The 26,711-nt window shown below is 46.4% G+C and overlaps 1 protein-coding gene across 5 annotated transcripts in view; it reads left to right on the forward strand.

Moving 5' to 3' along the window:
- The window catches only part of LOC126535674 (uncharacterized), a 372,872-nt gene that overhangs the window by 93,079 nt on the left and 253,082 nt on the right, over nt 1-26,711 (forward strand). For all 5 annotated transcript variants that reach the window (XM_055073269.2, XM_050182479.3, XM_055073268.2 and 2 more), the window contains exon 6: nt 10,257-10,405. In XM_055073269.2, coding sequence (XP_054929244.1) covers nt 10,257-10,405 — 149 coding nt within the window. The remainder of the gene's footprint in view (nt 1-10,256; nt 10,406-26,711) is intronic.

The raw sequence follows: 26,711 nt of genomic DNA on the forward strand, positions 1-26,711 counted from the left end.
CTCCCTTGTTCACGACCCGGGGTGGATCGTGACAAGTAACAAGTTACCGCCCAATTGCCCTCACAAGTTGTATATGCAAACATCTTGAAAAAGTGATAAACCGCCGACTTTTACACTTCCTTGAATTAAATAAATTTCTTGATCCATATCAGTGTGGTTTTAGAGTAGGATGATCTACAACTGACTATCTAGTGCGCATGGAAGCAAACATTCGCGACGCCTTCGTGCATAAACAGTCCTTCTTATCTGTGTTTCTCAACATGGAAAAGGCGTACGATACAACTTGGCGCTATGGTATCCTGCGTGATCTATCGACACTGGGCATTCGCGGCACTATGTTAAACATTATTAAAAGCTGCCTGCACAACCGTACATTCCGGGTGAAAATAGGTAATGCATTGTTGCATGCATTCATACAGGAAACTGGGGTAACCCAGGGAGGAATACTGAGCTGCACATTCTTTGTAGTTAAAATGAACACACTTCGTAGAACATTACCCCCATCTATTTTTTATTCCGTCTACGTAGGCAACATACAGGTAGGTTTCAAATCCTGCAACCAAACAGTCTATAAGAGGCAGGTACAACAGTGCTTGAACAAAGTCTCCAAGTGGGCAGACGAAAACGGGTTCAAAGTGAACCCCAACAAAAGTTCTTGCGTTCTTTTCACCAGGAAAAAAGGGTTTGCTGCAGATCCCACTGTTGAAATATATGGGCAACGAATACCCGTAAACAAGGAACACAAAATCCTAGGTGTTATACTTGACTCCAGGCTTACATTCATCCCACACATAAAATATTTTAAAGCAAAATGTCTTAAAACAATGAACTTACTTAAAAACCTATCCCACACAACATGGGGTAGCGACAGAAAGTGTTTATTGAATCTTTACAGGAGCCTAGTTCGATCACGACTGGACTATGGCGCCATGGTTTATCACTCTGCCGCCCCGAGCCCGCTAAAAATGTTAGACCCCGATCTGCCTGGCCACTGGCGTCTTTAGAACAAGCCCTGTCGAAAGCCTATACGTCAAGTGAGATGAGTGGTCACTCCATTTTCAGAGAACATATATCAGCTTCACCTACTTTCTTAAAGTGCGCTCTAATAAGGAACATCCGTGTTTCATGACAGTAAACGATTTGACGTGTGAAACACTTTTCCGTAACAGACCCTCTATGAGACTTCCTTTGTCAGTGCGTGTAAGAGAACTTAGTGAAGAAATGGATGGCCCGGTACTCGAACATCGCCTAATCGCTCCAGCTAATCTATTACCGCCCTGGGAGTGGCAGGTGATAGAATATGACATATCCTTTGTAGAGGTCTCGAAGCACGCTCCTGAGCTTGAAATTGCTATGCATTTCCATGAGCTTCAATCGAAGTACTCCTGCTACGAATTTAACACAGACGCGTCGAAATCCCATGCTCGCCTATCCTACGCTCCTGTTGGTCCCTCTCTTTCTGAATCTGACGTGTTGAACCCCCTAACAAGTATCTTCACTGCAGAAGCCTATGCAGTACTCTCTGCAGTAAAACATATAAGGACACTGAAACTTGACAGAGCAATCATATTCACAGAGTCGTTAAGTCTTGTAAAAGCATTCATTTCTTTACAAAAGCATACAAATCCTGTCTTCAATGAACTCTACACACACTTATGCAACATCTACTTATCACATAGACATGTAGTAATATGCTGGGTTCCTGGCCATAGAGGAATCGAGGGAAATGTGCTTGCTGACGAGATGGCCAAATCAATGGCATCGCAGGGTATTCGTTCTGCTGCAGTCCCTGCCACAGACTTGAAGCCTTTCCTCCGAAACAAACTGCGAAGCCACTGGCAACGCTTGTGGGATGCAGAAACGAGTAATAAGCTTCACATAATTAAGCCTAAGTTAGGTTTCTGGCACCCAACAACGAAAACACGAAAAACAGACGTCCTGTTCACTAGACTAAGAATAGGACACACATTCGGCACTCATAACTTTCTCCTGACCGGTAACGAGCCTCCAACCTTTGGTAGATGTGGCGAGAGGCTCTTCGTCCTTCACGTCTTCCTGGAGTGCCGGGAAGCCGAAAGAGACGGGAGGAAACATTTTCCTTTTGCATACAGCCATCACGTCCCTCTGCATCCGGCCATGTTTCTTGGTGTAGAACCGCTTTTTAAGACCGAAGCAGTCCTCACTTAATTGAAAGATGTTGTGCTACACGTGACAAGCCCATTAATTCCGTAGTGCATCCTCTTTCCAGAGGACACCTCTACGATAGTTTTCTTTGTATAGCATATGCCTCTAGGTCCTTGGCTTTCAAGGGCTCTGGGGAGGCAGAAGTGCTCTAGACAATTTTAGCATTTCACATATTTTATATATTGCATCATTCTTTCTCAATGCATTCTAATGTTCACAGTACACGTCAATAGTCATTCCCATAATTTTATTACTCGTACATTTTATGGAATTTGCATCAACTCTTTTAGGCTCCTTTACAGCCATGGCACATTAAGATCACAAAACCCATCATTCCACTGTGAACTTATTAACATTAGCATGGCGCTCTTTGGCCACACCTGGCCCTTGCGCCATTAAACATCAAACATCAATCGTTAATCAATCACCACCGCCGCAACTTAGTAGGCATTCGCTATTAAGCTTCTTGCCATTGGGTGCCGTGTTTTTCATTGAAAAAATTGCCGCTGTGAGCAATGGCACCGACTCCACCTTTGGTCACCACGATTCCATGGCTTCGACGTTCAGAAAGCACAATGCGTTGCCCAAAGCCAGTTTCGGACTGTTAGTTTTGCCTTAGCACAATCGTGCCAAGCGGTGAAGCATACGCAAATGTATTGCGGTGAAGCATAGCAAGTGTGGGAAAACATGGAAAAAAAGACACAAGGACAAGAGAAGGAAACGAAGACACAGCACTAGTTATATTGTTACGGTGAAGTGAAGGAAGAAATTGAATTGAACTAGAGGAAGACAAAGTCTGGCAGTGGCCTGAACGCCATATCCACCATTTGTAAATATACGTTATTTTACACTCGTAGGGCTGCTTTCTTCCCACAACATTTTGGTGGAAGGTGCGGGGTACAACCACGGAACTTCGCAGCGGACATCATCTACCTGCCGCCACAATGGAAAATCAACCGACACTAGCAACAACACCTCGGCAGTCCGTGCCAACGGTCATCCTCACTCATCCGCGGGAACCGGGGACATTTTGTGGCACGGACAACGCCGACGTCGAGGACTGGCTTACGATGTACGAGTGAGTGTGCCACAACAGGTGGGATCCTACAATGATGCTAGCAAACGTGATATTTTATCTGAGGGGAACTGCGAAGCAATGGTATGACACACATGAAGCTGACCTAACGAGCTGGGATGTCTGCAAAGAAAAAATGCGAGACCTGTTTGGCAGACCTGTCGGTTGTCAGCTGGCAGCAAAAAAAGAACTTGCGTGCCGCGCTCAGACGTCCACAGAATCCTATGTCGTGTACATACAGGATGTGCTGGCCCTCTGTCGCAAGGCTGATGACAACATGACCGAGGCACACAAGTTTGGTCATATATTGAAAGGTATTGCAGACGATGCCTTCAATCTCCTAAATGTAAGGATTGTGCCACTGTGGATGCAATTATAAAGGACTGCCGGAGCTTCGAACAAGCGAAGGGCTGCCGCGTCGCTCAAACTTTCGACCGATTGCCCTATACTGCCGCGACATCTTCTTTAGAAGACCCGCCGCTGTTCGTTCAGCCCACAGGACCGGAACGAATAACGCGCATCATTCGCCGTGAGCTTGAGGCCATGGCCCCGGCTCCAGTTCGTTCAGATTGTCAGGAAAGCGTACCCGCTATCTCCCTTATACAAGCGGTCGTTCGGGAGAAAATAGCAAGTTTGGGCATTCCATCTCTCTGCTCGATTCGCCATACAAACACCTACCAAACTTCTCCGACCGCTCGCTCCCAGACGCAAAGCCTTCCGCCACTCTGTCGCAACCCAGCTGAATGGCGCACAGTGGATAATAAACCCATCTGTTTTAATTCTTCCGGTATTGGACACATCGCCCGTCATTGCCGCAACCACTCTTCGTCGCCTCCTCGGTGGTCGTCTCCGAGTCACTACCACCAAGTACCAGACAATCGTACTTTCTCGCCCTATACACCGACTAGGAACATCAATGCCGACAGTGCTCCACCAAGACCCAGCCACTCCCCGTCTCCACAAGGTCGTAGGTCCCGTTCGCCTCTCGTTCACTGCTCTTTGTCTCCTTCTGCAACCGGTCGCTTCGCTTCGGGAAACTGGGCGGTGCAGCTCCCGGTGGTGAAGCTGCAACTCCGACCCGGCCCACAAATCCTCTGTTGACCCTGCCTACATGTGGAAACCTACTGGACATTGAAGTTGATGGCGTTCCTGTTAGATCTCTCGTTGATACAAAAGCGCAGCTTTCAGTTATGAGCGCTGCTCTCCGCCGAAGGCTCAAAAAGGTTCTGACACCCGCTGTACCGTGCACTGTGCGAGTCGCCGATGGGAGTACGTCACCTGTCCTTGGGATGTGCACAGCACGTGTGACCATTGGGGGCCATTATACCATTGTTCTATTTATCGTCCTTGAACACTGTCCACACAACCTAATTCTCGGCCTCGACTTCCTTTCGAAACACTCTGCCCAAATTAACTGCTCTGCAGGTGTTGTACGGTTGAATCTGCCGCTTCCTGCCGACGCAACCACTTGTGCTTTACACCGCTTATGTTCTGCTCAATTTGCAAGGCTGTCTCCACAGGTGGCTACAAATGTCCTGACGCCCTGTCCTCCTGTACCTGATGGCGAGTACGTCGTGTTGCCGCTTACTGACGTGGTTTTGTCGCGTAATATTGCCCTACCGAGCACCTTAATCCGGATCCGCGAAAACTGTGTTCTCGTGCCCATCCTCAATTTAGGATTTTCGTCACATGTGCTGCCACACGGTATCGCCATAGCGCATATCACTCCTTTGGAAGAATTTCAGATTTCGTTTTTGACCTCTGAGTCCTTCCTCAGTACGAACGGACCTTTGTCACCCACTCCTTCGTACTTGACGCCTGCGGACAATGTTCCTAAGATGATCGCCCCTGACCTTCTTTCCGAGCCAACAACAGCTCTTCTCACCTCCTGTCATGTTATCGGAACATCTTTGATTTGGACGACCATCCACTTGGCCAGACATCTGCTGTCACGCATCGCATCAACACCGGTGACGCCAGCCCCATTTATAGGCGCCCATATCGTGTCTCCGCAACAGAAAGGGCCATCATACAGAAAGAGGTAGACAGGATGATGGACAAGGACATCATTGAACCTTTCAGTAGCCCGTGGGCATCACCGGTTGTCTTAGTAAAGAAAAAAGACAACTCGTGGCGCTTCTGCATTGACTACCGTCACCTCAACCGGATAACAAAGAAGGATGTTTATCCCCTGCCTTGCATTGATGACGCTCTTGACTGCCTTCACGGTTCCCAATACTTTTCATCAATGACCTCCGCTCCGGCTATTGGCACATTAGCATCGATGAGATGGACCGCGAGAAAACCGCCTTCGTCACACCAGACGGTCTGTACCAATTTATAGTCATGCCCTTTGGATTATGCAATGAGCCAGCTACATTCGAGCGCATGATGGACTCTCTCTTGCGCAGCTTGAAGTGGTCTACATGCCTGTGTCACCTCGACAATGTGATTGTGTTTTTGCCGAACCTTGAGAGCTATCTGCGACGCCTCACAGCCATACCCTCCGTGTTTCGCAGGGCTGGCCTTCAGCTAAACTCCTCCAAGTGCCATTTCGGTCGCCGTGAAATTAACATGCTTGGCCATCTTGTAAACGCCGCCGGAATCCAACCTGATCCACAGAAAGTTCACGCCGTGCGAAATTTTCCTGTACCTTGTTCAACGAACGATGTCCGTAGTTTTCTGGGCTTATGCTTTTATTTCCGGCGATTTGTGAAAAATTTTGCCGACATCGCTCACCCTCTCACTGACCTTCTTAAGAAAGACGCCTCTTTCTCTTGGGGACCACTACAGGAGAAAGCCTTCTTTACCCTGATTGAGCGGCTTACAACTTCCCCGATTCTCTCACACGTTTACCCTTCTGCGCCCACTGAAGTACAAACTGACGCGAGTGGTCATGGCATCGGCGCTGGCCTCGGTCATCGTCAACAGGGCCAAGACTGTGTCATCCCTTACGCTAGCCACCTTCTTTCCTCGCCCGAGCGAAATTACTCCATTACTGAGAGAGAATGTCTCGTGCTCGTATGGGCGGTCGCGAAATTTCGACCGTACCTTTTCGGTCGGAGCTTCCGCGTCGTAACCGATCATCACGCCGTCTGCTGGCTCTCCTCTTTGAAGGGCCCAACTGGACGACTTGCACGTTGGGCCTTGCATCTACAAGAATATACATTTTCTATTATATGTGGGCATTTATAAGCTATACATTCTCATCTGTACATGATCATCATCATGTGGGGTTCATATGGTGTTCTTCTTCATCGCTTGTGGGGCTCGCTCTTGTGCGATCCGTGCTTTGGGCGTGGTCGGTTCGCCGCATCTCCGACGTGTAATAAATGTCGTGATAACTGCTGCATCACAAGTGGTGGAGTGTGCTTTACGGTCCTCCGTCCTCTGACTCCCCGCTGAACCTCCTGGAGCTTCGATCAGGTCACCGATTGTGCCAGCTGTCCACCAGTATGTCGCAGGACGAGCCAACGGGCACTTCTACTTCAACCATCTCGGCCTCGGCTGCCACAGCCTCTCCGTATTGGATTATCAGTGGGCACCAGCGTGCCCACTGCATAAATATGCTGACTGCCTGTCCCGCAATCCCGTAGATCGACCGGACGATACCGATACAGACTCGGACATCAGTGTTCTATCCCTCTCCGGCTTCCTCCATATTGGCGACGAGCAGCGCAAGGATCCTGTTCTTCGAACACTTATGGAACGCCTAAGCTCCTCGCCCAATGACCCGTCCCTTCGGATGTTCCCTTTGCGCGATGGAACTTTATACCGTCGCAGCGTTCGTCCTGAAGGCCCGGAGCTCCTCCTAGTCGTCCCCAAGCACCTTCGGCTCATCGTGCTCCAGCAACTTCACGATGCTCCTACTGCTAGACATCTGGGCGTCACTCGTTCTTACGACCACCTGCGGCGCCGCTTCTTCTGGCCCGGTATTTATCGCTCTGTGCGCCGTTATGTCGCTTCTTGCGACCTGTGTCAGCGCCGGAAGACGCCTGCTATGCCTCCCGCTGGTTTGCTTCAACCAATTGATATCCCTACAGAGCCCTTCTTCCGTGTGGGCCTCGACCTCCTTAGCCCCTTTCCAATTTCCATCAAAGGAAACAAATGGATTGCTGTAGCAACCGATTATGCCACGAGATAGGCCATCGCACAAGTGCTGCCAACCAGCTGCGCTACAGATGTCGCCGACTTCTTACTAAAGGACGTCATCCTGCTCCACGGCGCCCCTCGCTAGTTGCTGACAGATCGCGACCGCTACTTTCTATCGAAGGTCCTTGATGATCTGCTCCGCTCCTGTTCTACAGAACACCAGATTGCTACCGCGTACCACCCTCAAACGAACGGCCTCACCAAACGACTCAACTGCGCGCTCACTGAAATGATCGCCATGTACGTTTCTGACAATCACCGTAGCTGGGACATCGCTTTACCATACATCACTTTTGCATACAACTCGTCCCATCACGACACTGCCGGATTTTCACCATTTTTCCATTTGCATGGCCGTGACCCCACCTTGCCTTTTGACACATTGCTACCTTCTGCAGTACAATCACCCAGCACTGGTTACGCTCGCGATGCTATTGACTTAGCCGCCCAGGCCCGAGATGCCGCCCATCATCGCCTCAAAGTCTCGCAAACTTCTCAAAAGCGACGCTACGACCATCGGCACCGAGACCACCATTTTTCACCTAGTTCCCTTGTCCTTCTCTGGACGCCTTCACGTCGCTTTGGCTTGTCGGAAAAACTACTTTCCCGTTATTCTGGTCCGTACTAGATCTTACGCCAACTGTCCGACGTGACATATGAGATCGCCTCAGTCGGTCAGCCTTCATTGTCTCCCAACGTAACCAGCGATGTTGTTCACGTCACCAGGCTCAAGCCCTATGTCCCCCCATTGAGTGAGGCTGTACAACTTGCACCGGGATGGAGCTACCCCGCCGGGAGGGTGATATGGTGAAGTGAAGGAAGAAGTTGAATTGGACTAGAAGAAGACGAAGTCTGGCAGTTGCCTGAACGCCATATCCACCATTTGTAAATATACGTTATTTTAGACTCGTGGGCCTGCTTTCTTCCCGCAACAATATAGTACCGACTAGCCCACCAGTGTGTTCTCTTGAACAAATTATGTATTCCATAATTATACACGCATGCACCCGTTGTCTCCTGTCACAGTAGGAGCACCGATATGCCTAATGAGTGTACTGGCAGGCCTTCAGAGCTTTTTCGGATGTGCGTGTGGCGATTTCAACCCATGAGGCCAATAAAAGACATGCATTAATTTTTTTTTTTTTTTTTTTCGAACTGCCCGATTTTTAGGACGTTTTCGCGGCCCCTAGGGAGTTCGAAAAATCGGACGTTGACTGTACAGCTGACCAAGACGTTGCTTCAAATGGCCCGTGACCCGCTGTGGTTGCTCAGTGGCTATGGTGTGGAGCTGCTGAGCACGAGGTCACGGGATCGAATCCCGGCCGCTGCAGCCGCATTTCGATGGGGGCGAAATGCGAAAACACCCATGTACTTAGGTTTAGGTGCACGTTAAAGAACCCTAGGTGGTCGAAATTTCCGGAGTCTTCCACTACAGCGTGCCTCATAATTAAGAAGTGGTTTTGGCACGTTAAACCCCATAATTTAAATTTAAAGAAAAATGGTCCGTCAGATGAACGCATAGCAGAAGGAGGCTGAGAACATAAAGGACCTACGCATTGAGGAATGAACGTGAAAGGAAGCATGCCGTCGCTTCTTTCAAGGAGCTTGAGCTCAAAAAACAAAGTGATGGCTGACGCCGACATGCAGGTTACCATCATCCAAACCAAATAAACACTTGAAAGGAGTGAAACGCAACACTCGGGCGTTGTGTGCGGGCTGAGAGGATGTCAGGACAGTTGAGGTGGACGTTCCAGCTGCTGAGAGAATCTCACTTGTTAGAAAGTTCGGGCCTCATACCAATGAGCTTGCTATAAGTTGACAGAAATGGCTCATATTGGAAAATATTTGCTTTTGCATGCATATCTTTTTTATTTGTATTTGAGAATACTCGACTCAATCTACAGCGGGCTTTACCATTTTTTTTTTCAAAAATATTTTTTCGCTGTGCATTTTGCTAACACCTGCCTTCTGTTTTCTTTCGGAGCAAAATAAATTCTGCTCTTCACTATTCAAACTGGATTAAGTCGTTTCTGTTAACATGCTTGCTAGAGAGTGAGAGCATTGGGCGACATGGTGTCAGCCTATCTTTGCATAAAACAAATTTCTGGGTTCCCCAGGGAATTTTGCACAGGCATTCAGGGAAAACCTGGAAAACTCAGGGAATTTGGAACTGTCAACTTGGTAGACACCCTGCACATGTATTTGCAGGCAACTAATTTGTCTCTGTGAATATTTTTAAATGATAATGTTCTGTTCTACCTACAAAACATCTAACACTGCCAGGTCACCATTGATCTTGTGTATTGTTGATTTTCAACATCATTGTTGCATGAAAATAGCAGAATGCCCCCCCCCCCACATGCAAAAAGAGAATAAGCAAATGAAGTATTTGTCATTCAAAGTGGACAGTCCGGGTGTCTCGTCTACGTTTTGCGCTGTTACCACCAGGATGGAAAACCAACAAGCCCAAACTGCTATTCTAGCGAGTAAAATGGACAGTGCAATGCATGTGGAACCAAAGGAATACAAGTAAACAGAGAGCTCAAGTGCTGTTCCTTCAGGTGCAATTTATTTGAGGCAGCTGCTGATATTTATAGGAAAAGGCAATGAAATCATATCAAGATAGAATTATAAGCACAGCAGTGCAAGTGGTTGAGGTAATCACCTGCTCTTCAGGGGCTCAAATACTTTGGTCCTGTTGTGCTGCCACTACTGAATGTTTAACCTGGATGAAGTAGTGTATTTGCTCATATGCAATGATGCATGCTGATGTAATAATTGCTAGCATTGCACGAATACTGTGCATTTGGTTGCGGGGAAGTGATGTTTTTTCTTGTACTTGCAGTGGCGAGCAATCGTGGGATACCCCTGACAGTTGACCACTTCACCTTTGTTCGTTTGCCCATCCACAAGCCGCCACACGAAATTGTGCGGAAGGCAACACTTCGTGGCACTCCACTGCCTGCACCTGCTGACACTGCACCAACTGAGGGGGTAGGGCATATCTGTACCGTGCCCGGTTTGCATACCTATAACTGCACACACACTTCTTGCATTACTGTACTGGATGTTTTCTTTTAGTAGCATTAACAGAATTTTTAATAATCTCTTGTGGCATATAGCACAAATCTACTCATTCAGCAGGATTACTCCAAGAGGTAGACATTACTTAGACTGGAAATCCAGACGCATAATTGACCAATTAAAAAAGTTCAACCAATCAACTTTATAACTAATTACTTTAGCCCACATTTGCAATACACAAATTGAGGCCAGTGGTTTCACAAGGCACATCCACTTAAAACAAATTTCGAAACTAGCACCAGTTCTGCGATGAACGCTGTCAAACTTTAGGTAAAAATGTTGTGTTGTTCCACTTATTTTAATGATGCGTCTTTGATGCATTGAAGCTCAAAATTACTGGAACACCAGCGCATTTCCAAATTTCGGGAATGCATACTGTATTTACTCGAATAATCAACGCACTGGCATAATGAACGCAGCCCCCACTTTTCCAATCAAAAGGTGTTTTTGTTTTTCTTTTTCTGGCCTAATGATTGCACCCTAAACTTGCTGCCGTAAGTAGGAGATGCGCGGTATGATTCGGCATCTGATATGGCATTCGGCGGGTGCGATTGTGTCTCACGCCGTGCCGGAGGCTGAATCGTACCGCGCCTCCTACTTTTATTACGATAGCAATTATATGGACGCTCAAGGTGCACTTTTGCCATCTTCATCGTCACTGCGTGCCTCATGATGCAGGTTTTAGTGAAAGCACACGAGGGAAGCTGGTGATTGTGGCTCAGTCTCACGTGCAAGGGGCCAGGGTTTGTACTCTTGGCAGCAACTGCGTATTGCACAGCCGCGCCCGAGGGGCGCCGATGATCGCGCCTCAATCTCCCGCATACGAGGGAGGAAAGCGGGAAGGAAACATGCCGTGTTCTGTCGCGCGCATAACGTAGGGGGGGGGGCTACTCTGGCAGCAACAGCGCAATCCACACCCTATCTTCAAAGCAATCTGCATCGGGGACCGAGTCGATGGTGGCTCATACCTTTGTGAGTGCAGTGTTCTTGCCTCTCAGTTTACGTGAAGCAAATCTTTGCAAGTTTATACGGCCGATAAAACTACTGTCCTTACTTTCTTGTTCCTGTCTACATATTTGCTATCGCAATCGAGGGTTCACTTTTTGGGCGAAACTGGCTTTTCTAGAGGTGGCCCCAATAAAAAAATTCCTCGAAATTTTACTTTTTATAATGAACGCACTTTGCACATATCTTTCGGGGAAAAAATTGCATTCATTATGCGAGTAAATACGGTACATTGAAACTAGTCTCATCCTCAGAATTCCTTCCAAGTGAATGTGACTTTCAGTCACGAGCTACAACTCTTAAATTTCAGTATGTGTCATAAAGTCTTTAGTTTAAAAGTGAATTAGCAAGCTTTTTAATTAGTTGCAGTTCAGACCACCTATGGTGTACTATTAATTTCGATTTTTCATAAAAATAATGTCCGCTTCTTAGATTAACAGGGTGTCTGCCAACCAGGAAAACCGGGAATTCTCAGGTATTTTGAGCAGTCTGGAAAACTCGGGGAAACTCGGGGAATTTGTGCATCTCTCAGGGAAAATTAGCTGTAATTTTATTGAAAGGGTCGAAAGGCACGGTAATGTCGGCTTGAGTAACAGGCAGGAATCGTAATGAATCGTCTTTGACGTCCTGTCGCCGGCTGGAGGAGTTTCCAGTGTACTGTCAACGACCGACTTTCCGGATTCCCAATAATTTGGACGGCTTTGCAGCACCACCACGTACCCCATAGAGTCAATGTATCGGAATGTCTGAAATTTGGGATGCAAGCACTCCTTGCTGTCTGATTTTCTGGACGTTTTGCTGTGACTGCAGGTGCGAAACGACATTAATCAAAGCCACCACCGCTGCCATTTTGATTACCTCGCCGCTTCTAACCGGTGCTCTCGCACGCAGATCCACTGGGAGCCGTAGGCACCACTGCGGCAACGCTAGGCCTAGCTGCTTCGATGTTCGTTATCAAGCTTCTTGCCGTTTGGTGTTGTGTTTTTTAATGAAAGAATTCGCCACTGTCAGCAATGGCACCGACTCCGCCGTTGTGGTCCTTGCGATTGGCTTGGAAGCTTGGAAAGCATGGTGCGTTGCATAATGCCGGTTCCCAAAAGTCAGCTTCGCCTCCGTACAGAAATGTTCCTTGGTGAAGCATAGGCAAAAGTATTGCAGTGAAGCATAACAAGCGTGGAAAGGGCCCATTGCCACGGGACACTGTATGTATTCCTTAATTATACACGCATGCACCTGCTATTTCCTGTCACAGTGCGAGCATCGATATGCCTAATACATGTACCGACAGGCCTTCAGAGAGTTTTCAAATGTGCCTGTGGCGGTTTGAGCCCTTAAGGGCAGTAAATGACATGCATTTATTTTTTCCAACTGGCCGATTTTTCGGATGTTTTTGAGGCCCCTTGGGAGTTCGAAAAATCGGACGTGAACTGTGCAACCGACCAAGAAGATGCTTCAAATAGTCTGTAGGGCAAAGGAGTGGCGGAAGGAAGACAAGAACACAAAGGACTTTACACATTGAGAAATGAACGGGGAAAGAAAGCATGCTGCCGCCGTTTTGAAGGAGCTTGAGCTCAAAAAGCAGTGTTTGCTGATGCCAAGATGCAGGTGTCCTTCATACAAACCAATATAAGCTCTTTAAAGCAGTGAAACAGAAAATTGAGGGGTCGTGCGCGGTCTGAGAGTATGTCAGAACAGTTGAGGTTGACTTACGAGCTGTTGAGAGAGAATCCCAATTGTGACAAAGTTCGTGCCTCATACTACTGAGCTTGCTATCAGTTGATAGAAATAGCTCGTATTCGAAAATATTTGCTTCCTTATGTATTTCCTTTTTATTTGTATTTGAGAATGCCTGACTTGATTTGCATGTTTTTAAAATATTTTATTTGCTGTGCATTTTAGTAACCCCTCCCTTCTATTCTCTTTTTGAATAACATAAGCACTACTCCTTAGTGTTCAAATTGGATTAAGTCGTTCTTTTAAAAAAATTTTTATATGCTTACTAGAGAGTGACAGGATCAGGCAATATGGTTTCAGTCCATCTTGACATAAAACATAGTTCTGCATTACTCAGGGAATTTTGCAAAGGCACTCAGGTAAGACCTGGAAAACTCAGGGAATTTGGAAGTGTCAACTTGGTAGACACCCTGAGTAAACTAGCTCAGGAAGTAGAATTGTGCTGCGTGTCATAGGCGAGTTTAAAAATTCAGTTTATAAAATAAAGAATGCAATATCGCATAATTAATAAATTTCTATCCAGAAACTGGAATCAACATGTCAAATGAGGGAAGTCTCTTTATGAACTTGTTATCAACATTGTGGCAAGGACATTTGCCAAACATTGGCACCAGTGACTTTCCTTGTTTGAGCAGTGCTGATCGCCTAAGTCTTACCCAGAAGGAGCTGACATGGCATTGCAGTGCAAATCTATCAGCTCAGTAAGAAAGTAATCTCTTATAGGTCTGATCGTGGAATTTCATTATAGACTCTGACGCCCCCCCCTCCCTTCTTTTTTGATGAGTGCTGTCTACAGGTATCACACCAGAAAAAAAAAATTTTTTCTTGCCGAGTTTTGGTATTCAATGCGAAATTTCTGACTAAATCTCTATGGCCAACATTGAATGATGGGCAGCAAGCGTTAGTTGTCGTTTATAGAAGGTATACAAGACGAGGAAGAGAAGTTTGACACGCAACTCGCTTTTTATTAAGAAAGCACGGTCAGACTGGCTGCCATGGTGTCACACACGTAATTGTAAAGGAAAGGAAATGGACACCTATGATTCACATATTAAGAGAGTTGTCTGTACAAATTTCAAACAAACCAGAGGTGGCTTGGGGTGAAGCCCACCTACACTTTTTCGCCTACTTCTGAAAAAGATACCACAAAATAATTTTTCCTTTTGTTGATTATGCATATTTTCAATATGTTTTGCACATTTAGATATAAAAAAGATTTCTTATGGGTATTTATTCTGCCACCAATAAAATGTTAAAAACTGCTACTCGGGACTTCACCTAGCTATGTTAATCTGAGATGCTAAACGTGCCACAACAATGCCACAGCGCTGTCTCATTGAATTCTTTGATACTTGTACATTGCAAGTTAGCTTTAATTGTTCATATCTCCATGGCGGCGTAAGTTTAGTGCTGTTAATTACTTATTTAATGAATGTCATCGCAATGACGTCCAAGCAAGAGCAAAGGTTCTGTCATTGTTAAGAAATGAGAAAAAAGGAAACTGACAGGCCCAATCTTTATTCACAATCATAAAAAGCCAACCAACAATGAAAGCCTAGGGAAAAAGTAAAATTATTTGAAGTTCTTAACTGAAGTGTAAAAAGATTATTATGTTCACGCAGGGTCTAGCAATATGTCTAGCGATGTGGAAAAGTCTGGAAATTGCCAGTGAGATTTTTTAAATGATTGAGTAATTTATACAAATTGCAAATTTATGTAGGTGGGTTACGCTGCAAAGCTTTTAGGCTCTTTATCCCAAGTCGACTTGCCTGCGCAATGGTAATTGTGTTCTCAAAGCAATTTATTCGTACATAATTTGCAGCACTGCAAAACAGCATGATAACACTCGGGACTCGCTATCATGTTGTGGTGCATCTCAGGTTGTGGTGATCACAGGGGCCAACCTCATGTTGGCCAGTCATGAAGCGAGGTTGAATGCTTGCTGTCTAGCAGCCTCATAATAGCCAATAAACATGTTTATTAGTGTAACAAATACAGTGGGTAGTGTTGTTGCACACAGGTTGCATGTGGGAGGACTGTAGACTGAGGAAGGGGCTGGCATGGAGCTAAAGCATAGGGCTGCCATGACTACTGCACTCATGCACTTTGTTGCACTAATAAATACTAGTTGTAATAAGTGGTTGTGGTGTACAGTGTAACCTGCCGCAATGAATGTTCTGCTGGTGAAGTGTCCTGAGGTTTTGCAATAGGTTCATTTGCTTAAAGGGTTCATAACGCCAACTATGTACTATGAATTTGTAATACAAATCAGGTGAGAATGTAGATTGTGCATGCATACCAAAATCTTGTGTGGCAGTTGGTTGCTGATCCACGATGCAAAAAAATCATGTCAGATACCTGTTGTAGTGATCCAACTGGCACTCCCTTATCAAACAGATAACACACCTCCTGAATTAGTGTACAGTCACTGACCAAATTTTTGGACAGGGATAAGCTTTCGAATGTGTATAAATAATTTGGCATATTGAAAACATGAATTTTATTGTGTGTAAAAGGACGATCTCTAATGGACCTTCCCGAAAACCGCAATGCTGCACTGGCCCCTAGTGGGTGCACGCGAGGCTTTATGGCTTTGTTTATAAAGATACTGTGGTACTCGCTTGAGTGGCTGTTCACACTTGATTTTTTTGCTAGTGTGCTTCATATTTAATTCTTGTCCCACTGTTTGAGTATTGGCTGGTGCTAGCGACACTATGCCACCAAGGCGAGGCAGTGGCAGATGGATGTGTGAAAACAGCACATGGTCTTTCTTCCTGTCATTGTATAAAAAAAAAAGAATGAGGCACTGAAGAAGGTGTGGCGGATTAACCAGCAAGGCCCCTTTAGAAGGAAGCAGCTGTGCCACTTTCTGAGAGCACACCTTAAAAACAGTAAGGAAAAGTATACTGCAACAAGACGGAAGTTCACAGAGGCATAGTTAGCGTAAGGTGTCAGTACACGTTTAATCACAACTGTATACATACGTTTAATCACAACTGTCCTGGCTCTTGCGAAGCAGCATCGAAGGATTGCCTGAAGATGCCACCAGAAGTTGGTATTCTCCCAAAACTGTCATAAGACAAATCTTTACATAGAGAGGCTGCTCAATCTGTTCACCGAGACAATTACCACTCGTGAAAGAAGCCCGACTCAGCGACATTGGAACTGCACTGTGGGGCACAGGTGCCACGACTACCTGTGCCTTCAGCAGGTGCAGTTACCGTCCTCAATGCCAATGCAGGGTCACCGAGAGGACGGGGAGAGCATTCGTTGCCCCTGGGTGGCACAGGCACGGAGAGGCCCTTTTTGCCCTCTAGACCCTCAGGCTAGACACCTTGGGATAGTGCTCCTCTCCATAAAGGAGCGGATGCTAGGGCTAGTAATGCCAACGACTTTATAGGCAAGCAAGAAGCCAAAAAGAATGACAAAGAAATCATTGAGCAAATGCTGAAGGACCTGCTGGAATCAATGCGCGCGATGTTCTCCAGACTCCAGCCACTAAAAGCACTGTGCACTTTGTTGGCATGGCAATGATGTAAATGTGCTTAAAAGACGTGGATGATAGGTCAAGACGAGTGCAACATAGTGCAACTTTCAACTTGGCTACTCAAAGGTCCGGTCATCACTTATATCCGTTTACACACGGGACACTTGACATGCGCACTGCACTAGCTAGACATACAAAAACCCAAGTTCCTTTTCTGTCAACATCAGGATTGCTATATTGACCCATTTTCCTATTTCATCGTATATCGACTTCTCCTCGATGATAAGCCTCGCCCATTTATTATGATTCTGGGCTATAATGGCGCAGCCATCAAGCTTTCAAGTGCAGCGACACCTTTTGCAATGCGCGGCGAGATGCCTGTTGTCCCTGTTTTTGACATTATTGTAGCGTTCCCTTAAGCAGTCATTTAGGCAACGACCAATTTGCGCGACAGACTCCAACCACTAAGAACACCGTGCATGTCCTTGCCGCACTGGAGCCGCTTATCGCTGCTCCTCACGTATACTGTAATGAACTGTGAATCCGCTTACAGACGTGTCACTTGACATGCGCACTGCCCTCACTAGACATACAAAAACCCAAGTTCCTTTTCTGTCAACATCAGTGCTGCTACACTGACACAGGAGAGCGGAATCCTATAAACCACGTCCGTTTGACACTTAACAAATTTTACTTTTGTAGTAAAATATTTAGTGCGCACAATTGACAAGGACACAGTGAAGGGGAACACACGAGCGCTTTCACTTCCCTTCACCCCTTCACTGTGTCCTTGTCAATTGTGCGCGCTAAATATTTTACTATGAATTCGTACCAACTCGCCCAACTATCATGCTGCAGTTTACTTTTGTGGTTCACAGTGCAGCCAGGTGGCTTTCTTGGACATGGTTCCATCAACTTGCATAGCCTGGACAACTTTAAGGGAGTGGAAAATCCTACCTTAACACTCAACCTTTGCGTGACCTTCTTAAGATTGTGTGATAGGCGATAAATGCACGAAATTACTGCTACCTTTTCTTTCTTTGTTTCATTGCTTCTCTGCTGACAGAGAGATTGCTTCCTGATTCTTTTAACTTGCACCTCAGCTACTGAAACTAACATATTGTCTGGGTAGCCAGACACCTTCAGAAAGCCTGTTTGCTCCGAGAAAATACTTGGTTAAAACACGTTGGCGGGCTAGTTGGTTAGAATCAATGGTAGAGTGTATAAGCGCGACTGGACGAGGATGAAGAAAAACAGATACACAGACAGCACTTCAGACACACAGCTGTTACGTTTGTTTCCGCTCGCACGGTATATATTTATCGACGCGTGCGAAAATAAAATAAAATCTATAGTTGAAAGTGAAGTGCTGTGTCTGTGTATCTGTTTCTTTCTTCGTCCTCGTCCAGTCGCGCTTATACACTCTACCAAGAAAATACTGCTGTACGAGGTGAGGGCAAGGTCCTTAAGTGCAGTTTTAAAGCACATGTTAGTAATGCTTCCTTTTACGAATTTAGAATGAGCCGATCCATAAGTTACTCTCAGCTTGCTTGATCTTGGCTGGTAACCCCAGCCCATTCAGTCATTATGAAATGCAGTGCATAAATCTAGAAACTTAATGGATTAATTTGATGTAAGTTCATGAGACACTTGCAATGATTCTAAAATCTGCCTAAATGTTGTCAAGGTGCCATCAACATCAAATTGTGTGCCAACGGAGCTTTTGTTAAAAATTACAAGAAAGTGTTCCACAAGCCTAAAAAATCTGAAAGACATTAGATCCTACAAACTTCTCGCTACACCACGGACCCGAGCACACGAGGGTTGGACCCTCCCGCGTGTAGCCGTGCGCGGCTTAGCCGTGTCCGGGGAAAGGGGGATCCTGGGGGTTGAGCCGATGCCGGGTGTTCGGACCTTTAAGGCCCCCCGGCGGAGGCAACACACCTCTTTGGCCTCTGCTTCACGTAGACGGCACCCCCGGACTGACCCACCCGGGGGAAATCGGTAGTTGCCTTTTCCTGTCTCTCTCTCCCTACAACCTTCGTCTTTTTCTTACTTTCCACCTTTCCTGTCTCCTTCTCATTTCTTTATTACTTCCGACCTTCCTGGCAGCAAGGGTTAACCTTGTGTGAGTAGCCAACCTTGGTTATGTCATATTGGGTTATAGTTGCAACGTACAGCTGGTGTTTGCAGGCCCTGTTTTTCAGGCCCTACAGCGTCCCCTTGTTGGACTCCATGGTGGGTGGCTGGCGTTGCTGCCGAAAACTACACGTCCACACATGGCTACTTCTTTCCCTCCACTACCTGATCGCCCTCAGAAAAGAGGGCGCACCGATGAAGTCTTCCAATTTTTTTGGCCGTCAAAAAGAATCCTTCCCGCGTTTTCATGTCATCCATTCTGCAAAACCAGATAAACCAGTAAGAACTATCTCACCCTTCCTTGTTTCGAAGTCATTGACTGAAGTCTTTGGTCCGGGTTATAAGGCGTCGAGGATGGCAAGCGGGGATCTCCTCTCGGAGCTCCGCGATCAAAAACAATATGAAAAATTGTCAACACTAGTATCGTTTGGGGAAACCCAAGTAATTATAACCCCGCACCGCACGATGAACACCACCCGTGGTGTTGTCTCCGACGATGACTTGATGGAGCTCACTGAGGCTGAACTCTTGGAGGGCTTCAGTGAACAGAATGTCATAAGTGTTAAGCGAATTAAGATCAGGCGAGATGGTAAAGAGAGCAAGACGAAGCATCTGATACTCACTTTCGGTTCAAGTGTCCTCCCCGAGTCCATCGAGGCCGGTTATATCAAACTTCGTGTTCGACCATACGTTCCCAATCCTCTCAGATGCTTTAAGTGCCAACGTTTCGGCCACAGTTCACAGAACTGTCGAGGCCGTCTGACTTGTGCCAAGTGCAGTGACAAAGAACATTCCTCCGAAACGTGGCAGAACACTCCACATTGTGTTAATTGTGATGGCGAGCACGCCTCGTACTCGCGGTCGTGCCCTTCCTGGAAAAAAGAGAAGGAAATCGTTACAATCGAAGTCAAGGAAAACATAACTTTCAAGGAGGCACGGAGGCGGGTATCATACCTGCCCAAGAAAACCTTTGCCGATGTGGCACGTCAGGGGGCAGCATCACAACGGCCTCAGGCGGCTGTCCTACTCAGAAGCAGTGAGTCGGCAGTTACGCCTCCTGCCCCCGCGGCGGTTGCAGCTAGCGCTGCTCCGTCAACCGAGGAGAAGGGACCATCGATACCGAAGGTGGGCGTAGCCGAGGCTGCCTCAACTTCCCAGGTCCCTTCCAGCGCTGGCAACGGCCGGCGCAGCCAAATCCCGCTGGGTGCCCCATCGACCTCCGGGCTGGTGGGCGCAGGGGTCTTGCCCTCCAAGGCGGGACTCCCCCTGAAAACTTCTCGCTCGCAAGAGCATGTGTCCGGCGCCTCACAAGAGGCAATGGACACAACACCTGTCCTCAAAGCGCACCAAGCGCCTAAGGAGCGGCGAGGCTCGCTCGAACGCTCCAGAAAGGGCAAAACTGCGTTACAGGGCCTCGAAAGGGCTCTGTAATTTAATCACTCTAATTTCCATATTCACTACTTCTGTTTCTGTACACACAGCACCTATTAACTCCCAATATGGATACACAAATAATTCAATGGAACGTCAGAGGTCTTCTCAGAAACCTCGATGACGTGCAGGAACTTATACAAAAACACAATCCAAAAGTGCTGTGTTTACAGGAAACACACTTAAAATCTATACACACAAACTTTCTCCGAAACTATGTTAAATTTCGCAAAGACCGCGAGGATGCTGTCGCATCATCTGGCGGTGTAGCCATTATTGCTGACAGAAGTGTAGCGTGTCAGCATTTAAAGCTCCAAACGGCCCTTGAGGCAGTGGCCGTTCGAGCCGTACTTTCAAATAAACTCATAACCATCTGCTCCTTGTATATACCACCACATTATCACCTTCACAGACGAGACATAGAATCGTTAATAGATGAGCTCCCGGAGCCCTATTTGATTCTTGGTGATTTTAATGCACACAGTAGTTTGTGGGGCGATTCACGCTGTGATGCGCGAGGTCGCGTGATTGAACAGCTGCTTTTTTCTTCTGGAGCATGTCTCTTGAATACAAAGGAGCCTACGTATTTTAACCTTGCTAGCAAGTCATATTCTGCCATAGATCTTAGCATTTTATTGCCGACACTTTTACCTTATTTTAAGTGGAGTGTGCTTAATAACCCGTATGGAAGTGACCACTTTCCAATAATCTTAAGTACGACGGAACAAGATCAGCTTCTCCCGCAGGTCCCCCGGTGGAAGGTTGAATCAGCCGATTGGGAACGGTACCGAGCTCTTACTCATATGACGTGGACTGAGATGCCCGGTATAGCCATAGATGATGCTGTCACATATTTTACAGCTTTTATACTAGATGCCGCCTCTAAGTGTATTACCCAAGTGAGCGGCACTGGTTCTAAGCGGCGTGTTCCCTGGTGGAACGATGCATGCAAGCAAGCGCGGAGGAACCAGAACAAAGCATGGGCGCTGCTTCGCGATTCGCCAACAGCAGAAAACTTCGAAAACTTTAAGCATATCAAATCACAGGCGAGGAGAACGCGCTGACAAGCAAGACGAGAGAGTTGGGCAAAGTTTATCTCAAGCATTAACTCTTACACAGATGAGAGAAAAGTCTGGAATAGAGTGAAGAAAGTTAACGGGCAACAAACGTATTCCTTACCTTTAGTAAACAGCCACGGAGAAAGTCTGAAAGATCAAGCGAACTCTCTTGGTGCACATTTTGAATACGTATCGAGCTCCTCGCACTACTCCGAAACCTTCCTAAAGAACAAAACGCGAATAGAACAGCAAAAGTTACAAAGAAAATGTGCTAAAAGTGTGCCGTACAACGAACCATTCTCCATAGCAGAACTGTAGGCAGCACTGAACTGTTGTAATACATCCGCCCCAGGTTCAGACCGCATAATATATGAGATGTTGAAACAACTACCCCCTGAAACATAAAAAAACCCTCCTTTACCTTTACAACATTATATGGTTTTCCGGCGAGATCCCCTCTGTTTGGAAGGAGGCTATTGTAATCCCAATTCTAAAGCAAGGAAAGGATCCTTCCTCTGTATCAAGCTACAGACCCATAGCATTAACAAGTTGCCTCTGCAAAGTTTTCGAAAAAATGATTAACTGTCGCCTACTACACTTCCTCGAATCAATCAATTTGCTCGATCCATACCAGTGCGGTTTTCGGGAGGGTCGATCTACCAGTGACCATCTTATACGCATCGAGGCACGTATCCGTGAAGCTTTTGTCCATAAGCAGTTTTTCTTATTTGTATTCCTTGATATGGAGAAAGCTTATGATACTACGTGGCGGTTCGGGATATTGAGAGACCTCTAACACTTAGGTATACATGGAAATATGTTCAATGTTATCGAAAGCTATCTGTCAAATCGGACATTCCGTGTTCGAGTGGGCAATGTTTTGTCACCGAAATTTGTACAGGAGACTGGAGTGCCACAGGGGCGGGGTGCTCAGCTGCACGCTCTTTATAGTAAAAATGAATTCTCTCCGTCTACACATACCACATAACATCTTTTATTCAACATATGTTGACGATGTGCAGATAGGATTTCAATCAAGTTCTCTTGCAATCTGTGAGCGACAGGTCCAACTTGCTCTTAACAAGGTCTCCAAATGGGCTGATGAGAACGGGTTCAGACTGAACCCACAAAAAAGCACCTGTGTCATTTTCTCTAGAAAAAGAGGCCTGCACCCTGATCCTGAAATTGTGTTGCATGGTGAGCGTCTGCCCGTAAACAGGGAACATAAATTCTTAGGCATAATTTTAGACGCGAAACTAACCTTTGTACAGCACATAAAATATCTTAAAAACAAGTGCATGAAAACAATGAATATCTTAAAGGTTCTCTCACGCACAACCTGGGGCAGTGATAGAAAATGTCTCATGAACTTGTACAAAAGCCTCATAAGCACACGACTAGACTATGGAGCCATAGTTTACCAGTCGGCTACTCCAACTGCTCTAAAGATGCTAGACCCTGTCCACCACTTAGGAATTCGCCTGTCCACAGGCGCCTTTAGAACAAGCCCAGTGGAAAGCCTGTACGTTGAATTGGATGAGTGGTCACTGCATCTGCAGAGAACATATTCGTCTTTTATGTATTTTCTTAGAGTGAACGGAAACAGTCAGCATCCCGCGTATTACACCATAAACGATTTGTCCAGTTGTCAACTTTTCCGCAACGGGCCCACAGTGGCACAGCCTTTCTCCATGCGTGTTAGAGATATGGCTGAAGAAAAAAGAGTTCCACTGCTTGAATACCACCTTATGTCCCCTGCTATACGGCCCCCGCCGTGGCAGTGGCAACCAATAGACTGTGATACATCTTTCGTAGCTGTTACAAAGCCTGTCGCGCATATACGAATGAACTTCCTCGAGTTACAGCACAAATACTCCTCTCCTGAATTCTTTACAGACGCATCGAAGTGTAATTCTGGCGTATCTTACGCAGCGGTCGGTCCATCCTTTTCGGATGCTGGTGTTCTGCACCCTAACACAAGTATTTTCACAGCAGAGGCCTACGCGATATTGGCCGCTGTTAAACACATTAAAGAATTTAATATCCCAAAGGCAGTTATATACACAGACTCTTTGAGCGTCGTAAATGCTTTGAAAACTGTCAAGAAATATCAAAACCCTGTAATTATTTCTCTTTACTCAGCATTGCTAAACACCTATGAGTCTAAGCAGCATATCGTCTTATGCTGGGTGCCGGGGCACCGAGAGATAGAAAGAAACGTGTTAGCTGACCAGCTAGCCACATCCGTCCACGCGAACGCTGCAGACACTTCTACGACTATCCCTGTAATGGACCTCAAGCCCTCAATAAGAAAAAAGCTAAGAGATTTCTGGCAGCGCTTATGGGATAAAGAAACAGCAAATAAATTACATGTTATCAAGCCTTATCTTGGCAACTGGCCGCCGGTATCAAAGAACTGCCATGCAGAAGTAACACTTTGCAGACTCAGAATAGGACACACATACAGTACACACGCATACCTCTTGTCCGGCGGCGATCCACCCACGTGTGATAAATGTGGTGAGCCTCTAACCGTGCTTCACATCCTGATGGAATGCAGGGAATTAGACACAAATAGGAAAAGGCATTTTCCACTACCACATCGGCAGCGAATTCCACTCCATCCTCAAATGTTCATAGGTATAGAACCTCTCTTTAAATATCAATCGTTGTTCGAATTTCTAAAAGATGTACGTAGTTTTCATGTCATATCACCAGGAAATCCGTAGCACGGCCTCTTAATTGAGGTTTCTGCTGCGGTAACTGCATAAAAGAAAGCACCTGCCTCCCAGCCTTTGGGCTCAGAGGCCTCCCGGAGGCATAGGTGCTTATTCGATATTCTTGCATTTTAGCTTCATGATCACTTACGACGCGTACTATATCCATAGACTATATGTATCACTATCATAATTTTATACTATATATCATTTTACGCTTCTATGATAAGGTTTGATTTTAGGCCACTTTACAGCCATGTTACATCCCACCATCGCAGCTCACAAATCAGCGCTTAACATAACATTATCAGTCATGGCGCTCTTTGGCCATACCTGGCCCTTGCGCCACTAAACAATACACATTCATTCATTCAAACTTCTCACTAAGGTGCGTGTCAACCTGACCTAAGAATTCATTTAAAACGAGCCAAGTAAGGTTCAATACAAACACTGCTTTTCTGCAGGTAGAACACCTAGCACGTGTGGATGGGCGAGTTAGTTATACATGATTACAGCGAAGGCACCAAATAACGCAACGGACGAAGGAAGGCGACACGGGACAACCATGTAGGCGTGGTTGTCCGGTGTAGAACAAGCATGCACCTTGTTCTACAAAGTTAAAACGAAGGCAAAAAGAAATTAGCTCCAGAAAGCTAGCAACCGGAATGCTCATTGAATTCTGAAAAATGATGTATCCAAACCCGTCGATGCCTGCCTCAAGGCATATTAGCAAGCCTCGTTGAGGTAGAATGTAGTACAGGTCTTTAAGACAGTACTATTACAGTACTTTAAGACAGTACTACCAGAATCCTTCAATACTTTTCATCTAGTCATGAAACTTCCATTTAACGCTATGGGAGAGCTTTGTATACAGAAGTGATGAACATTGCAAGAATGTAAACAGCGGAGACAACAGGCATCTCGCCATGCACTGCAAAGCTTGATAGCTGCACCATTATAGCTCGGAATCGGAATCAGTGGGCGAGGCTTATTATCGAGTAGAAGTCGATATATGATGAAAAAGGAAAATGTGTCAATGTAGCAATTCTGATGTTGTCAGAAAAGGAACTTTGTTTTTTGTATGTCTAGTGAGTTCAGTTCGCATCTCAAGTGTTGCCACGAGCATAACAGTAGGCTGTGCAGTGGGTTTGCCGCTTCTGCAGAAGCTGAGGTCGACAATGACGAGGACATACTCTCAGTGAAGGTGTTGTGCGGCAACTGTCTGTTTCCATTTGATTAAACTCAATAGTTTTTGTCATATATATGTGACTGGTGCAGCTGCAGGTAAACTGTTCCATGCACTGTGACCAACAGGAAGCTCCCAACTTCAATCGCAACACCTTCGACGCTGACCTTTGCCGCAGCTGGCAATAACTAGGACTACAACCAGAACTGCACTCCCTCTCAGTAACGTGTACAATCATGACGAGTTCAACGAGTAGCCAGACTGGAGAGACGACGACTCTGCCTGCTCTGTGTATTCTCAACACGCAGCGAACCCCAAGGTCATTTCAAGGTGATGCATTCGAGGATGTTGAGGTCTGCCTGGACCACTACAAACGAGTTGCCAGTGTCAATGAATGGGATGACCACCAGAAACTCTGGAACGTTTACTTCGCTCTTGAGGACTCCGCTTGCATCTGGTTTGAAAACCACGGAGCTAGTTTGGCGACCTGGCAAGAACTTTGTGACCAGCTGCTCAAAACCTACAGAAGTCCAGACCGGAAGGAGCAAGGAGATTCCTTCTCAATTCCAGGACTCGGACCAAATGAGATTGTCGTCATGTTTGTTGAGGAGATGTCACGGCTGTTCCAGCGCGCTGATCCTGGAATGACAGGAGAAGAGAAAGTACGCTTATTGATGTGGGGTGTGAAAGAGCACTTATTCGCAGTTCTAGTGCACAACCCAGCAGGTACCATAGCTGAATTTCTCAACAATGCAACAACAATTGAGCGTATGCTACGGCAGCGGTCGTCGCAGTATGATGCCCAAGCAACTTTGTCTCACTCGTCGTCCATGGCCACTCCTGATTTGACGACCCTCATGTAGCTCGTGCACAGTATTGTACACAAGGAGCTGCAACACGTTTATGCAATGTTTCCTCCATCCCATGTGACTGCTTTAAGTGATGTGGTTCGCGAAGAGGTCAGGCAGATGGTACAATCACTGGTTGAACCGCCAGCTGCAGCCCCTCTCCTGACATATGCCACAGCGTTACGACCTCCTGTGCTGCCAGTCGGCTATCCATCCCATCCACCCACGCAACAGATGACACAGTACTACTCAAGCCCTCAGTACTTTTCGAGCCCTCCGCCTTCTGTTAGCTCAAGTCTAAATGTGCTTAAATCCAGTGTGTGGTGCACTCCAGACAACTGGCCACTCTGCTGCCATTGTGGTGAAGCAAGTCACCTATACCGAGAGTGCACATACCGCCCAATAGGCCTTCTTGGGTTTTGCCCAGGCGCACATCGACTCTGTAATGGTGAGTGTCTCTGAGCTATTTATGAGTACTTGACGAGCCACCAGTCCCGACTATTCCGCGGCACCAGTCACGGTTTCCATCTCCTCGATGTTCTATGTCACCTGGCCAAAACTTGCCGTTCGCTCATGGTGTTGGGAGCAGATCCATCAGGTCCCCAAGCCTA

Source organism: Dermacentor andersoni, chromosome 7 (assembly GCF_023375885.2).
Source record: "Dermacentor andersoni chromosome 7, qqDerAnde1_hic_scaffold, whole genome shotgun sequence".
In the NCBI taxonomy this organism is placed as follows: domain Eukaryota; kingdom Metazoa; phylum Arthropoda; class Arachnida; order Ixodida; family Ixodidae; genus Dermacentor; species Dermacentor andersoni.